The 16,117-nt window shown below is 32.3% G+C and overlaps 1 protein-coding gene across 1 annotated transcript in view; it reads right to left on the reverse strand.

The window, feature by feature from the left end:
• Positions 1-325: 325 nt before the first annotated feature.
• Positions 326-16,117, reverse strand: part of PHEX (phosphate regulating endopeptidase X-linked) — a 264,136-nt gene continuing 248,344 nt past the window's right edge. The window contains exons 19-22 of the mRNA XM_051985113.1: positions 15,917-15,982; positions 14,205-14,309; positions 7,262-7,338; positions 326-2,996 (exon numbers count right to left, since the gene is read on the reverse strand). Of these exons, the coding sequence (XP_051841073.1) occupies positions 2,894-2,996; positions 7,262-7,338; positions 14,205-14,309; positions 15,917-15,982 (351 nt within the window). The 3' untranslated portion in view covers positions 326-2,893. The remainder of the gene's footprint in view (positions 2,997-7,261; positions 7,339-14,204; positions 14,310-15,916; positions 15,983-16,117) is intronic.

The following is a 16,117-nucleotide window of genomic DNA, read 5'->3' on the forward strand; positions in this document are numbered from 1 at the left end:
AGACTCTTGACAAACATATGAACCATAGCAGCAGAATGGTGACATGAATATTTAAGTAATTGTATATGGAGTAGAAGGAACATGATGTCATGGATAGAATTCTGGGTATGGAGTCATGAAAACCAACATTTAAATCCTATTTATGACACTTATGATTATGATCTTGGACAAGTCACTTATCTATTCTTGAGCAACTCTACAATCATTATCAATCACAGGTGGTTATATTTTATGTTGATGGAGTAATGTCCCATACACTGAGTTGCTTGGAAGACAAAATTATAGTTTCTATGGCTGATATATATATATATATATATATATATGTATGTACATATATATGTATATATATAAACATCATATATAAGAAATGGATGGCATCATCTAAAGAACCTTGGAATCAAAAAACTCATGTTCAGGTCAGCTCTACCAACTGGTTATATGTCCTCAGACAAGTACTGTAATTTCTTTGTCCTCAGTTTCTTCATCTTTCTTGTCTACTAGGCAGAGATAATAATTTTAATTCTACCTCACAGCATTGGTATAAGGAAACTATGAAGGATTCACAAACATGAGCTAGTATTAAATCCTATGTTATTGGGGAAATTGTCCTACTTAGGACTAGCCAAAATAAATATCTTGCAATATTGTATACTACACAACAAAAATTTATAAAGAAAAATACATTTCAAAAACTGTGTAAGCCTCTGGCCTCTATCTTTCTAGATAAGTGATCATCAGCATCTTATAACAAGCAGATGAAATGATATATTTTATTCCCACTGTTTTCATTCAAATATTTTCTCTGACCTGCAGGAGGACATTCATTTAGAGTTGAATCAAAGGCATCCTGGAGAAAAACACAATTCAAATGCACTCTCAATGCATTCCTAAAACAGTATTAAATGTCCAAGTTCAGTGACAAAACAAATAGTAATTCAAGTACATAAACAGAAGCAGATGAAGAAAATGAATTCATCAGCACCTTAAGTCCAAATCAGTTTCATAATAGAGTAAAATAAACTAGTGTCACACTGGAATTCATGACCGATAAAATTACCGAAAGATAACCCTCTTTCAGCAAGACAGCTTTTTGCAAAATCAAATAGGAAAATGCACCAATCCTTGCCCAATTTGATGTCAAGGTTTTTCTTCTGATGGCAATCATTCCTCAAATCCAGTCACATAACTGGCCAGTTTCAAAAAAAACAAAAAACACATAATAATTGATAGTATATGTCAATGAGAATTGCATGGATGTCTCTACCAGAGATTAACACTGAAACATATTCAGTTTATCATTTCAGAACCATTAACAATGCTTCAGATGAATCAAACAAAACTGTTACCAGTAATTATTCTCAAGATTTGATAGTTCTTTTGAGATCTTAATATTTCTTTTCTCCTTTCACCCTATTCTCTCTCATTCTGCATCCAATGAATTAAGGTAGAAAATGAATGGTAAGTAGAATATGACAAGTGAATTGACTACTTTAAGATGGTTAAGGTCTTATCCTTGCTGTTACAGGGGTAAGGAAAAATGATTCAGCTAAAAGAGAATCTGCATAAAGCTAAAATCCCAATTTAAATATGCTGAGATTTCAAAATAGTGTGTTTGTTTTTTACTCTAAGTTTCTCTGCAAGGAACTGATTTTTATATTATATCTTTCTTTCCCTGTGGATTTTTACAAAAAACTTTTAAATAAATCAATATATCTAAAATGCACAGGAATCAAGGAATCATCCTATGTTTAATGTCTTTGCTTTTAATGATGAAAGGAAAATGAAGTGAGATTATAATAACAAAAATATAAGGGATTTTGGCTTTCCCTAAAAAAAGCAAGGTCCTCGTGATTCTGAGTTGTAAAATCAATGAAAACTAAATTTCTAAATGAGAACTTGGAAACATTTTCTTGACATCTTCTGTCTTTAGAAAGTAACCCTAGAATTGGAGAGAAACATATCTAAGAATAACTTGATGGACAGAAACTAAACAGAACAAAGCTTTTAGAGCTAGGACATTTCTTATTACATCAGTAGAACCTTGAGTTTGTAAGGTGAGGAACTAAATAATCATTTGGAAACCTCATGTCCTTTGGATTTTTCTACTGCTTCCATGTCTTTGGACAAACTTCCCTTTCTGGGTCATGGGTATCCAATTTTACCCAAAAAGTTATAAAATCTAAATGTTTTCCTTTTTCTTTTTTTAAAATTTTAAACCAAGGAGAAGGAACTTTTGTATTTAGTTAATATTGATTCTAACATGGTGGTCACTCTAATGAATTCTTGTTCTATCTTGAGAGTATCCAAAATAGAAGGCCAAAGTTTGATTTGAAAATAAAATCCTCAAAGTCTCTTCCATATTTTAAGCAATTGTTTAGGAAATACTATGTAAATGATGACTAGATATCATCAAATATTGTATCCTACATTATATAGCAAGACCTCCTGAGCCACAAGAAAGGTGTCTTCATCCTGGGGACTTGCAGGTTTGAAAAAGTGAATTTTTTATATGCACATTTGTCTTGGCCCTCCTGCAAAGTATAAGATTAAAATGGTGCTATTCCGCTTAGCTGTTGCTAACAACAAATGAAGAAGTAGCATGGATAATGGCAGTGATCCATCATAGTTCTACAAACACAGCAGGGTTTGAGGGAAGATGTATTTTTTTCCTTAAGAAACTTATTCTTCTCTTTTTTTTAATTTTAATTTGAAAAGTCCTAAAATTCTGATCACATGGTGATTAGTTTTGCAACGTACTGAAATTAGGAAGATGCAATCAAAATATAGCCATATCTGTAGAGAAACATGTCAGAAGTAGTGGTAGTTTATAATTCAGTCTTGGAGATTTTCTCATAATAGAATCTTGTCAGGATGAGATGAAGAAAAGGATCAGCTACCAAAGCCGGCAGGACTCTGTACCTCTGTTCATTGTTGAATTGACTGGACAGTTAAAAGCTTTCTGGAATTCCTCAAAGTTACTCACTGCACCATTAACTCTGGAAAAAAATGACAAAAACATTTACTATTTATTTTATGATTATTTGCTGTATAGAATCAGTGATGAGGGAAACACTGGGTCTAGAGCCAGAGTTCTGACTTCAAATCCTGCTTCTGACACTTACTATTTGTGTGGACATTGGGCAAAGGACTTGATTTGCATATACTTCAGTTTTTTCATCTGTAAAAGAAGGGAGTTGGACTACAAGGTTTCTTCCTCCTCAGATGTATGATTTCACTGGAAAGTCTATTTTAACTAAAAAATATCAAGCACTGTAATCTTAGAGCTGGGAGAAATGTTAAACAGAGATTATCTAATCCAATTTCTTCAAATTATAGGCAAGAAAAGTGAGGTTTAATTAGGCTATGTAACTTTTCTTTGTGGTGGTGGTTGTTCAGTCATTTCAGTCATCTGATTCTTCATGACCCCATTTTGGGAGTTTTCTTCACAAATAAAAGTGGAGTGGTTTGCCATTTCCTTCTTCAGCTCATTTTACAAGTGAGGAAATTGAGGCAAACAGTTAAGTGACTTGCCCAGGGTCCCACAGCTAATAAGTATCTGAGGCCATTTTTGAACTCAGGAACATGAGTTTTCTTGACTCCAAACCTATCACTCTGTGCACTGCAGTACCTAGCTACCCTTTTAACTTATATAAGGTCATACAATTAGTTTATGATTATTGGGACTAGAAACCAAACTTAATATACCATAAAACTCCAAGAAAGCAGGAATTATTTCTTATCTAGATTTCTTCTCTCTTGCAATATTTAGCAGAAGGCTCTATACAAAGGAAGTCATTAATTGAATTACTGAATTAAATCCCCTTACTGCCATTCCAGTGTTCTTTCCATCATGCCAAGTATATGATAAACCTCAAATTACAGAATAAAATATGTAATTTTCAATATTCTATACTTGGAATTTTTAAAGTTTTTTGAGTTTATGACTTTTTTAATGATACTTCCCCTTAATTGGCCTCTAGTTTTGAGGTTTCATTATTCTATACACACACATACCTTGTATTACTGCCTGTTATACTCAGATGCATAAAAAAGAGCAAAAAAAAAAAAAAGTGATAGGTTTGAAAGAGATGGTTGTTACTGACTAATGGTGTAAAGATGTCAGAGGAGATTTTGTACAATACATGACCTTTGAATTGGGTTTTCCACAGTCAAAGAAGGTAATTTTAGGCATAAGAAATGTTGATGGACATATCCATAAATAGTGCTCAAGAAATTCATGTGTTGTATTGGCTCGTGGTTTATTTAACTAATTAGGACTATTTACCACTTCAAAAAGTATTCTCACTCATATTTGGTATTTTTCTTCATTCTGATGATCTTACTTCTCTGGTGAACTCCCGACTACAATTTCTAGGGAAATTCCTGAATCTATTTAATTAAAGCTCCCCTTTAAAAGAAATGTTTTTATTTCACAGCTTACCAGAATTCTATCTATCTAGAGATGTCATGATGCTGGTACATCTGTGATCTCATCTACTTGGCTATTCCCTTCAAAGTTCATACATACCTATTCTCTTTCCCTTTCGAGTCTTTCCAAAAAGTCCCCAAAAAGAGTCTATTAACCAAGTTAGAAGGATTGCACCAATGAATCATACAGGCCCAATAGTAACACAATTTTAGGAACATAAATTAAATAAATGTTTGTTGATTAATTGATTAATGTGGGATATCAGATGACTGCCCTTGCTTTCTCTGGTTATAATAGAAACTCCAATGTGACCTTATCAATGGGGGTTTTATCCCAGTGATGTAGATTACAATTTATTCATGATTATCTATCCTGTGTAACTAATAAGTTTGCCATGGAATTATCCATTCACTGCTCTGAAGGGCATGTATTTCTTTATAATGCATGGATACCAATGATATTTTTTTCAATTATGACTAAAAAACATGGAACAAACTATCACCTCTATTTTGCTTCTCATCCAAATGTCCATTCAAAGAGTTAACCAAAGATCCTAAATTCTAAGTTATTTTTCATTTTTTTCTTTAAGAATTATTACCTTCAAGTATTCAAATAAATGTAATAGCATGTGTCAAATTTAAAAAACCCTAATTATAGCTTATTTTTATTGTATCATAATTAAAATAAAAATTTATAAACAAACTTATTTGTGATTATATAAAATCTTATGTTGTAGGCAACTAGTTGGTAGTACATATAGCAGTAAGCTTTAAAACCATTTTGCTACGCAATTAATCAAATGTGTTTTTTTTTTTTTTTATCTTCATCCTTTGTCAGTGGGAGCACACTTTAGTCCATTACATGCAAGCTGCCTTTCGGGGTAGTTTAGCACAGTGGGAGAGAATTTCCAACACAATGATTAGATTTTTATGTTGGATAGAGAATTTACTATCAACTTCTGAAAAGTTTATTATGGTTCATTTACTGGAGAGAATGAATAAAATCCCTAAAGTGTAGAAGAAATTTTGGAACATTATCTTTCCAAAATACTAAGGTTAAGACAGCTAGATTCAAAATATGGAAAATAAATATTCAATAAATTTAAATATTTGAATTAAATTACTTCTTAGCTACAAAACATGCCTGAATTCTTTTATCTTCGTGCCTTCATTCATGTTATTTTCTATGGTTAGAATGCTACTTCTTTGGCTGTTGAATTCTTGTCTAACTGGGGGGGAAAGCCTAATTGAAACCTGTATGCTACGTGATACTCTTACACCACAATTTAGTAACAACCTTCTCCCTCAGATCTAACAAAACACTTGTTGTACCACTCTAACGTACTTAATTATAACATACAGTAATATAAAATGTCTATATATCTGGCAAAGCTCTCTACTTCACCAGAATATAAGCTCAACACGGAAAATAATTTTATTTTATCTATCCCCTCCTAGTATTAAGCATACTATTATGTATGTAGAATATCAGTTGAATGTTATTGAATGAATTGTGCTTTTTTAGATTCCTAACAAGTCCACTCCCATGGAGAACTAAAATTAAAAAATAGATAATGTATTACAGAACCAAATAATTCTAAGCTTAATTTTGTATTCTAATTGATATAGTTGTGACAAATAAAAAATATTTAGAATTCAGAGTTCATAAAAGACTCCATTATGACTTTGTAGTTTCTGTATATCAATCACAAAATAGACATTAGAATAGAACATGGAGTAGCTTTTAACTGTATGGTGTAAGCTGTAATTATTATTATCAATCACTATATAACCTTGAGAAAACATCTAGTTCAATAATGGAATCATGGCAGGTACCCAATGAATGATTTTTGAGAGAATGAATAAATTAGTGAACAAATGAATTCATGCTTTAAATTGGATTGTTCTTCAATATTAATAAAACATACTTGAGCATATCAAGACTTCTTCCATTTCTAGTCTAGAAAACTGTGTCATCTGCCAATGGCACAGGTTGAAATATTCTGGTTAATCAAATACTCATAACAGAAACTTGTTATATGTATTACAAATTTTAAGAGTCTTAGAAAACTACATAATTTTAATAGAGGTGTAAACTGAAGTACGAAAGCAGTTCCCAAATCAGATTTCCTCACCAGGAGAGTATCCAAAGGACATTTATTCCAACCTAAAAAAATTTCAAAATAACCTCTCTATATCATACCTATCAAATAATATTTTATTCTTTTGTATAAAGACTTCCATTAAACTTGAACCTCCTAAAAAAAAAAGAAAAGAAAAAAAACTACAAAATCCACCCACATACTAGAATGACCATAATTTAATCTTTCTTTGATAATTCAAAAGGCACAATGGCCTTATACAAGACTTTAAGTGCTTATTTTAAATGAATATAATATTGACATTGAAAGGTTAGTAGATTGTAAGTTCTATTAAGGCAAACACCCTATTTCATATAACTTCTGTATCTAATGATATGATCCTCTGCACATAGTAAGTACTTAATAATTATTTTAATTAAATACCTGTTCATAGAGTATTTACTTAACATAAGGTGATAGTATTAATTCACCATGATATTCTATGAAAAAATCACTTGACTACTTTTTGAGTAAGGTTGTTATTTATCAAGTAAGGTATTCTACTAAGTAATTCATTGATCAGTCAACAAGAATTTATTAAATGCATATGATGTGCCAAACCATTTGTTAGAGAGAATTCAAATAACAAAGAATAAAACAAGGACTACTTAAAAGAAGCTTACATTCATGGAACTTTTGAGGACCAATTACTTTGTAAAGCACATAAGGAAAAACCATGGTGTGCATATTACCTAAACTGTGGAGGGCTATGAGCACCAATCTGGATTTGTTCTCTTGCAGCTTCTGGTCTGTAGGAGTTGCACCTCACCTGACACAGAGAAATCATCACATGGATTAAATTTCTCTATCAGTTGCACATTTTTACAATACCAAAATTATAATGAAATGTCATAATGCAGAATAATTATATGGCCAATGACCGACAATTGTTTAAAATGGTCAACAGTTCCTTTGAGAATAGCAGGATCCTCAGAATGGAAAGTTTTGTCAGGCAGAACACTTCTACAATTTGAGTCAATTATGAAGGATAAGACTTGAGATCAAGTCTTTTAAATTAAAAGAAAATATATGCTAAGATAATTTTTATTCACTTCATTGAAGCATAAATTTATGTAATATATCACCAACTTTTTTTAAGCATTCTCATTCAATCCAATATTGAAATATCATCAGGTATTAGACAAGATCATGGAAAATGATCTGACTTCTGGACCTAGTTCATAGTCATCCTCTCCCTTCTTTATCCTGCCATCACACTTAGAGACTCTAATATCTATATTGATACTTCTAATACCCTGTCCTTATAGTTTCTTCAATTCCTTTTAACTTCCATTCATCTCCAAAATCTAAACTTTGAAATCTACTCTATAGTTATCTGACCTTTTCCCTCTCCTCTTATTCTTCCCATATATATGTTGTATGCCCTATAGATTCATGATATCTAATTTCAATTGTCTGCTGCATAGCAATCCTTTTCTTCATCTATATTTCCAATTACATTCTTTTCTAAAGAATGTTTTACAGAACCGAATAATTCTAAACCTAAATCTTTTCTCTAGTCTCTAATTCAGCCCCTCATTCCTCACTTTAAATAGATAATCCCACCTCTTACTTTACTAAGAAATCAGAAGATATCCACCTAGAACTCTTTCAGTTCCCTTCATCCACTTTTCTATTTTTTTTTTCAATTTCTACATAGACTCTCCTCCTTTCTTCTAGTTTTAGAGAAAGAGGTGGCCCTCCACCTTAACAAAGCTAACCCTTTTCCCTGTATCCCAGGTTGCATCCTTACTACCTACCTGAGGAATTAAATCCATTAATATATTTTTCTTATTTTTCTTCTCTTGACCCTAAGTAAAGGAAGTTATTTTAAGTATATCTTTCCTTTCAATCAGAATATAAATCCATTAGAACAGACTGTGTTTTCCTTTTACCTTTGAATCCCCATTACTATTGAATATAGAGCTTTGCATACCTTCTCTCAAGACCCTGATGGACATAGCCCAAAACCGTGAACTGAAGAGCCCTGGGGATTTTTTTAGTTATTTTTCAATCATATCCAACTTTTTATGACTCCATTTTTTTGGGAAGAGATGCTCAAATGATTTGTTAATTCCTTCTCCAATTAATTTTATAATACGGAACTGAGGCAAACAGGGTTTAAGCAAAGTACTTGCCCAGGGTCACACAGCTAGTAAACATCTGAGGCTGGATTTATACTCTGAAGATGAATTTTCCTGAATTTAGCACTCTATCTTCTATACCACCTAACTAACCTGGGGAGAACAAATTCCCCCCAAAATGGCAGCTGTGTTTCTAGTGTGGCCTCTAAAATTATTACTGAGGTATTGAATTGTCATAATCTCAATGAAAGAGCCCCCCTTTTACCATCTCCAAATGTATCTGCTAATTAACTGCAAATTAGTTCAAGATTCTCAGGAATACAGTGCCCCTAAATCACCAAGCTTGCCTGCAGACTAATTTCTATAGCCATGATTGAATAATTTCTGGAGACACAACCTGTTAACTATTTCTTCCACTGCTGAAACTCCTGTAAAAGGATAAAGAAGTCATCAGAAGTCATTAGCACTGTAAAATGGTTCAAAATTGTAAACAGATATTTTTTGCTTTAGAAATATTTTTAAAAATACATTTTTTATTTGATTTATTAATTATATTGTATAGACTATGGGAGTTTCCATCCAATTTGCAGCTGAAATTTCCTATAAATGTTATCTCCCTAACTATATTGTAAACTGTTTGAGAGAAGGAACTGGATTTTTCTGTTTGATTCTCAATGCTTTGCACACAAGCACTTACTTAACACTTTTTTTTCTCTTTCATTTACTCATTCATCCATCCATTTTGTACATAGTTGATTTGGGCAAATATTTGACAAGGTTCTAAATTCCAACCTCACCACTTACTGCCTCTACAACCTTGGACAATTCCTTTAGTTTATGTTTCTTCATCTGTAAAATCAAGATTTAAGAGTAATGTTCTTGTTTCCATTCAAGCATTAACGTATTGATCACAGTCCTGGTAAAGAGCAGTCAAAGAAGGAATTGAGTAGTTTTAGTATAAGATTAAGTGATTGTTCTAGAATGTCAACCAAAAACTTTATTGTAATATACTGTGACCTTTATTTATTTAAGAACCCTATAAATGTTACTACAAATTGCACTTAGTTAGAGAGCTATCTGGTGCTATGGGTAGAGGAATGATGGTCAGTTTGGTTAGTTTTCTGTCTAAGTTATAAATATTTATATGGAGAAAAATATTAAATTAATAATAATATAATAAATAATTATTTATTAGCATAATAAATAAGTAATAATAAAATAATACATTAATAAGAATTATTTGCAATAGACAAATTTAAAACAGAGTATAGCATTAATATTTTATTTCTACAATGAGAGTTTTAGAAACATAAAAAATAAAAATGAGATATTATCATTAATGAATTAAAAGATGAAAGAAAAAGCATTATGTTACCAATGTGAATCATGAGATAGTAACTACTAAATACCTTGAAGCTCCTAAGCACAAAAGTATAATGTTTTGGATGTGGTAGGTGACTAATAAATGCTTAATTGCTTAATCAATGCAATGAATGAATCCCCAGTAATACTCTAAATTAACAGGAACTTACTCTCCAACTGGGGAAAGAAAAAATAATATACAAAAATATCAGAGAACAAGTACACTGCTTCACACATAGTAAGCATTTAAGATTTTAACTGATTTGAAATTGTGGAATAACTTTAAGAACATTGAGACCTTCATAGGTGAACTAATAAAACTTGAAACAAAGGACTGAATTGTACAAGTAAAAAGGATTCTCATTCATTTCAAAAGACAGACTATCAACATAACACCTATGATATTCATTTTCAGTATTCTAATCATACAAATTAATCTCTTAATCCATTTGACTATTTACAATGTCAAATAGGTGTTGTTGGGTTTTTTTTTTTTTTTAATTATATCAGGAAGAATCAGTGAAGTTTCTGTTCATATGAATAGAAAGACACTAGAACTCTGAATTGCAATTTTTTAAATTCCATTTTGCAATTTAATTGTTTACTTTTTTCAGAAGCTATGTAAAGCAAATTTGTTTCTACCATCCTCTTTTCCTCATTATCTTTTATATCATTTGGGAAATTTCTGAAAGAATATATCATATGTTTTACCAATCTTTTTTCAATTTTCCTGGAAGAAAAAAGAACTCTGTCCAATTCTTTATAAAAACAATTTCAATCCAATGTGCTATGAGATTTTCAAAGTCACTTTTCAAATCAAAATTGATTTACAACTGGTTCCCCCTGTCAGTTAGAGTCTCCCTAAGGCAAATTGTTCATTAGTAATGCTTTGGATCATATGAGATCTTTTTTTCTTTTAGTATAAAAATCTTATCTTTTTTTTTAAAAAAATCAGAACTGGATTGTAGGGGTTCAAATGTAGACTGTATATATGCTATGAATTACTATAGACACATTATAAATTAATTTATTGTTTCTAGCAACATCAATTAAGAGTTTGGCTATAAATTAAAGGAATGTCCAATACTTCCCATTCTTTCAAAAAATAACTAATGTCCTCTATAAGATTCAAATCAATTTTGCTTTTTATTTCCATTTTTGGTCCATTTCTGATCCAAAAACTTATATACCCAGCAATAATCAGTCAACAAGTACTTATTGAGCACCATACTGAGTAATGGGGGAAACAAAAAAAGTTATATCCTTAAAGTTTCTTTAAGGAACTCATTTTCTGAAGCAAAGAGAAAAATGTAATGTCAGAGAAACAGAGACAAGATAGAAATTAGAGAGATTTAATATTTTATTTGAAAGGGAGAGATTTACTAGAACCAAATGGATCCATGGTTTGGTCCAAGGCTGAATGAGACTATGGTTTCCAAGAATCCAGCAGTCAATGTGAGTTCTTAATGACATATATATCCATGGGGCTCCAAGCTATCAAGTGTTAGACCAGGGCAGGGACAGAATCAGAGCACTGAGAGGGGACAGACTATCAATCCAGTTCTGACAGGATGGAGGAAAGCAGCAGACATTCTGATAAGTTGGGATCAAGAAGAAAAATGACAGAATAGGGGGAGGCACTGGACATTCTGATATGTAGGGAAGGTCTGGAGTCATGATGTCTAAGACAGAAGGTCTTTCTCCTTATCTGGATCATGATGATTAGGAGGGAGGGATAGTGTTGCAGAATTGAGCAGAACAATTAGGAACTGAGGCAGAACAATTTGAGAAAACTTAGGCAAAACAATTTAGGGAAACTGAGTCAGCTCAATAAAAGGGAACTGTGGCATAACACAACTAGCAAAGTATAAGATATGTTAGAGTAGATAGAAAGTAATCTTACAAAAGAAGGCATTAAGAATTAGAAGACCAGGAATAGTCTTCTATAGAAAATGGTATTTGATCTCAGCATTAAGTATCAAATCCTTGTGAGAAAACTTGTTATGAGCCAGAACTCTGAACTTGAAACAAAGATTCTTACAAGGTGGGAAGTCAGTGGAATTGATAAAGACAATGGTTATCTAGTTTAGGATGGTGCTTAATAGTTCTCTAGTTCAGTACACCTACTTAGTACTTAATATAGTTCTACAAGATTCATACCTATGATAATGTAATTATAAGAGAGCATATAAGCTTGAACAAACTCAGCCAGATTCAGAGCCAGAGAAGATAAAGGACTGGAGACAGAAGCTCAAGCTTTTGGAGCCAAGGAAAGAGATTCATTCCATCTTCCCTCAGGCTCCTGGTAGCTGGCCTTCTGCACTTCCCCCACTGAGACCAACACTCTCCAGAAAGCTCCAGGCCAAGGCACGGAGGCAATAAAGAATTTGGACTTTAACACCTGGCTATGCTCATGGAGATTACTCAGACTGAAAAGAAGGCTGCTCCCAAGACCTACAGAAAACCAACAAGAGCATTACAAAAACTAGGGCTAAGGGACAGAGGGATGAAGAGACTTGCAAAAGAGACAAAGAATAGTCAGAAAGATACAAAAATGAACGGAGACACATTGGCTTAACATGGTAAGTAAATGAAATAGTAAAGGAAATTGAAGACTGAAAAAAATTTTTTTTATGTGATTGCTTTATAAAATAGTAATTATGCCCAATTCTGCTTCTGATACATATGACTATCTATAATGTCATAGTTCATAATATTTGGGACTCAATTAAAGAAATTGTAGTTCTTTAGCCTGAAGAAGAGAAGACTGAAGGATACATCATACTATTATTCTTTATTTAAAGATTTGTCATATAGAAGAATAATTAAGTTTAATCTTATCTCCAGAAAGCCAAAATTTAAGCAATAGGTAGAAGCTTCAGGGAGACAACTTGAGGTGCAATGTAAGAAAAAAACCTCCAAAACTTAATTGAGACTCCTTTTCCAGTAATGCGTGAGGACTTATTGGAATACAAATAGATACACACATGGATTAGTAGGTAGATGGATGGATGGATAGATAGATAGACAGACAGACAGATAGATGTCTTATTGAAGATAATGATGTGTCAGTGTTTGTAGAGGAAGATTTTTATATAAATATAGATCCATACTCTTTAGGGGTCCTTTTAGCTTGAAAATTATATAATTCTATGATAACAGACATAGGTAGAGCTCTGGGAAAATGATTTATGAAGAATTTTGAAGATTGTCTAGCATGAGGCCTAGCCATATCCTAGCCTCCATCTCTTTGTAGTCTGAGCCATTCAGAAACTATTTTATCATCTCTCCAACACACAACACATGAATCTTCAAGAAAAATTTCACTCTTATTAACACGTAAAAGTCATTGTCCTCTTCAAGTATTGGGACAAATTGATACACATGGCAAAGATCAGAAAGAAATCATGACTGAACTATATTCCTATAGATATTTAGTTCCACTAAGAGTTGATTTGTTTTGTCAGGACTTGAATAACCCTGAGAAAACTTTCCCAGAAAGCTAGCTAATAACCTTGTAAAATATAACCAGCATTGAGGAAAAAAATATAAAAATAAAAATTAAATATTAAAAAAGACATACAAGCAGCAAAGCCTAAACAATTTGTTGAGTTCTTTCAGCATCTTTCAGGTAATAAGGAGGATAGAGCTATTGTAAGAAAGCATATAAAGCATCCAGCATTGTTATGGTTCAGTTATTTCATCATGTCTGATTCTTCATTACCCTATTTAGAGTTTTCTTCGCAAAGATACTGCAATGATTTGCCATTTCCTTCTCTAGATCATTTTACAAGTTAGGAAACTGAGGCAAAAGGATTCAGTGATTTGTCTGGGATTGGAGAGCTAATAAGTGTCTAAGGCCAGATTTCAGCTCAGGAAGATGAGTCTTCCTAACTACAGGTCCTGCATTATATCCACTGCACCATCTAGCTGCTCCACTGTGTAGCTCCAATATTGGGGTTCAGAACCATGGACAGAGCTCAGAAGCTATCACAAATCACTAGTCACAGAGCAATTTGTTTGGCAGCAAAGGAAATTTACTAAGTCAAACACTGAAACTCTTTTGCATGTTGTGATGCTAGTGGAAACTTGAAATTTATCTCATTTATTTTTTATTAGAATTTTCATTAAGAGAACAACCTTAAGTCACACATTCCATATTTAAAGCTTTCTTTGTAATGCTACTCACATGAGCATAACTCAGAAAGAAGAGTTGATTATTGGTGAATTTAATGCCTGGTAGGAGGTCCTCTTCCACTCCTTGCCTTTTATCATTTATCCATTTCCTATAAGCCTAGAAGGAAAAAATAGAATGAAAGATGTTTATTATTTTTGTTAGTAACTTCAAGTTCACAAAACCACGGTTCTGAGATTAAAAGGGACTTTAGACATCATCAGGTCTTAGGTGACTTGTCCAGGGTTACACGAGTAATAGTAGCAGATCTGGAATTCAGACTCAAATCCTATGACTAAAAACTCAGCACTATTCCTACTATACTATTTCTCCTCAGTAATAATTATGTCTTGATTTGAGGAAATTTGCTATGCAAAAATTTACCATCTTGCAAATAATATAACCCATAATATGATGATATTTAATATGATATACTATGAGGCATTTAATGGAGTCTGATCTGTCACCCAATGAGGAATCTAGGATTACTAGCAAACTTACAAAGGATACCAAATCAACAGAACAATCATACTAAAAATAAAACAATTATAAATAAAAAATTATCACTTAAGGAATTACAAAAGTTTGACAGTAGATATAACAATTGATTTTGGTATTAGGAAGAACTAGATTCATCTTGTCTTATGTTATTATATGACTTTGAGCAAGTCATAGTTATTTTTCATGAGCAGAGGATGTTTCTAAATTGTTTAGGTGTCTTTTACACCTCTGAAATCATAGGTCTGGACCAAAAATAAGATAACTAAAAAAATTTAATTCCCTCCAGGGAATAAAAAGGTATTAACCATCATAATTTTTAGCCAAGGAGCATGAGAATTTTGAATGAGAATATTTATAATTAGATAAAGAAATATATACTCTCCTGCATATTAATCTCCAGGCAGAAGCATTTTATGCAATAGAATACCATTCATGAAATAGATTGGATTAGTAGGTAGAGAGATAAACTTGAAGCCAGGAAGACCTGAGTTTGAGTCCTATTCTGACACAAAAATGCTGTGTAATTCTGGGCAAATCACTAAAATTCTCTGTGTTTTAAGTTACTCTCTGAAATACTGAGTAGTATAGAACATGCCAGTTTTAAATGGTAAAAGAAATGTCCCCTATACCAGTGAAATGACAGTGCCAGCCCCTATCTCTATGTCCATTATGCTATTTGATTTCTTTGATTTCACTAGTATGATTACTACCTCTACTTCTATATGGATCACAATTCCTTAATATTTAGTAGAAATTATTTCACATATTAAAATGAGAAAAAGTTGGGGGGAGCAACTTTCTAGTGATGAATATCTTGAAAATTAGCTAGACTCTGACAATTAGCTCTGACAATAGACATTTAGACATCTCTAGATCCCTACATGAAGTCCTTCCATCTTGGAAGGATCTGACAGAAATTGCAACTTGCTAGTACAAGAGAAAAAAAAGGCTCTTGAGAATCCAAGGTCACCTCCATGATACATTGTGACATTATTGCAAAATTTTCATGGAGGAACAATATTTCATGGAGGAATAATATATTTTAACACTACCATGAATGTGCTACCTGGAAACTGTAACTTATTCATTAAATATATAAAATTCTTAATTGTGATTTTGTACCAGAAGCCAAGACTTTAGAGAGAGGTATATATATATATATTGGTATATTGGTATAAATTTTATATTCTTCTTTTTAAAACATCATGGAAAACAGTAATGCATACCCTAAAAGCTTCTCGCAAACCTCCATTATCTGCAATATTTTCTCCCAATGTCCTCTTCCCTTTCACCTAGAAAACAGGAGTGGGGAAAACATCCCATTAGACAGCTCCACAGTCAACTATCATTCAAACTAAGTCACAATATATTAAAGCAAACACCATGGTAGGCATGTTTTAAAGGAAAAATTATGTCTAATAAATCAA

Source organism: Antechinus flavipes, chromosome 3 (assembly GCF_016432865.1).
Source record: "Antechinus flavipes isolate AdamAnt ecotype Samford, QLD, Australia chromosome 3, AdamAnt_v2, whole genome shotgun sequence".
Classification (NCBI taxonomy): domain Eukaryota; kingdom Metazoa; phylum Chordata; class Mammalia; order Dasyuromorphia; family Dasyuridae; genus Antechinus; species Antechinus flavipes.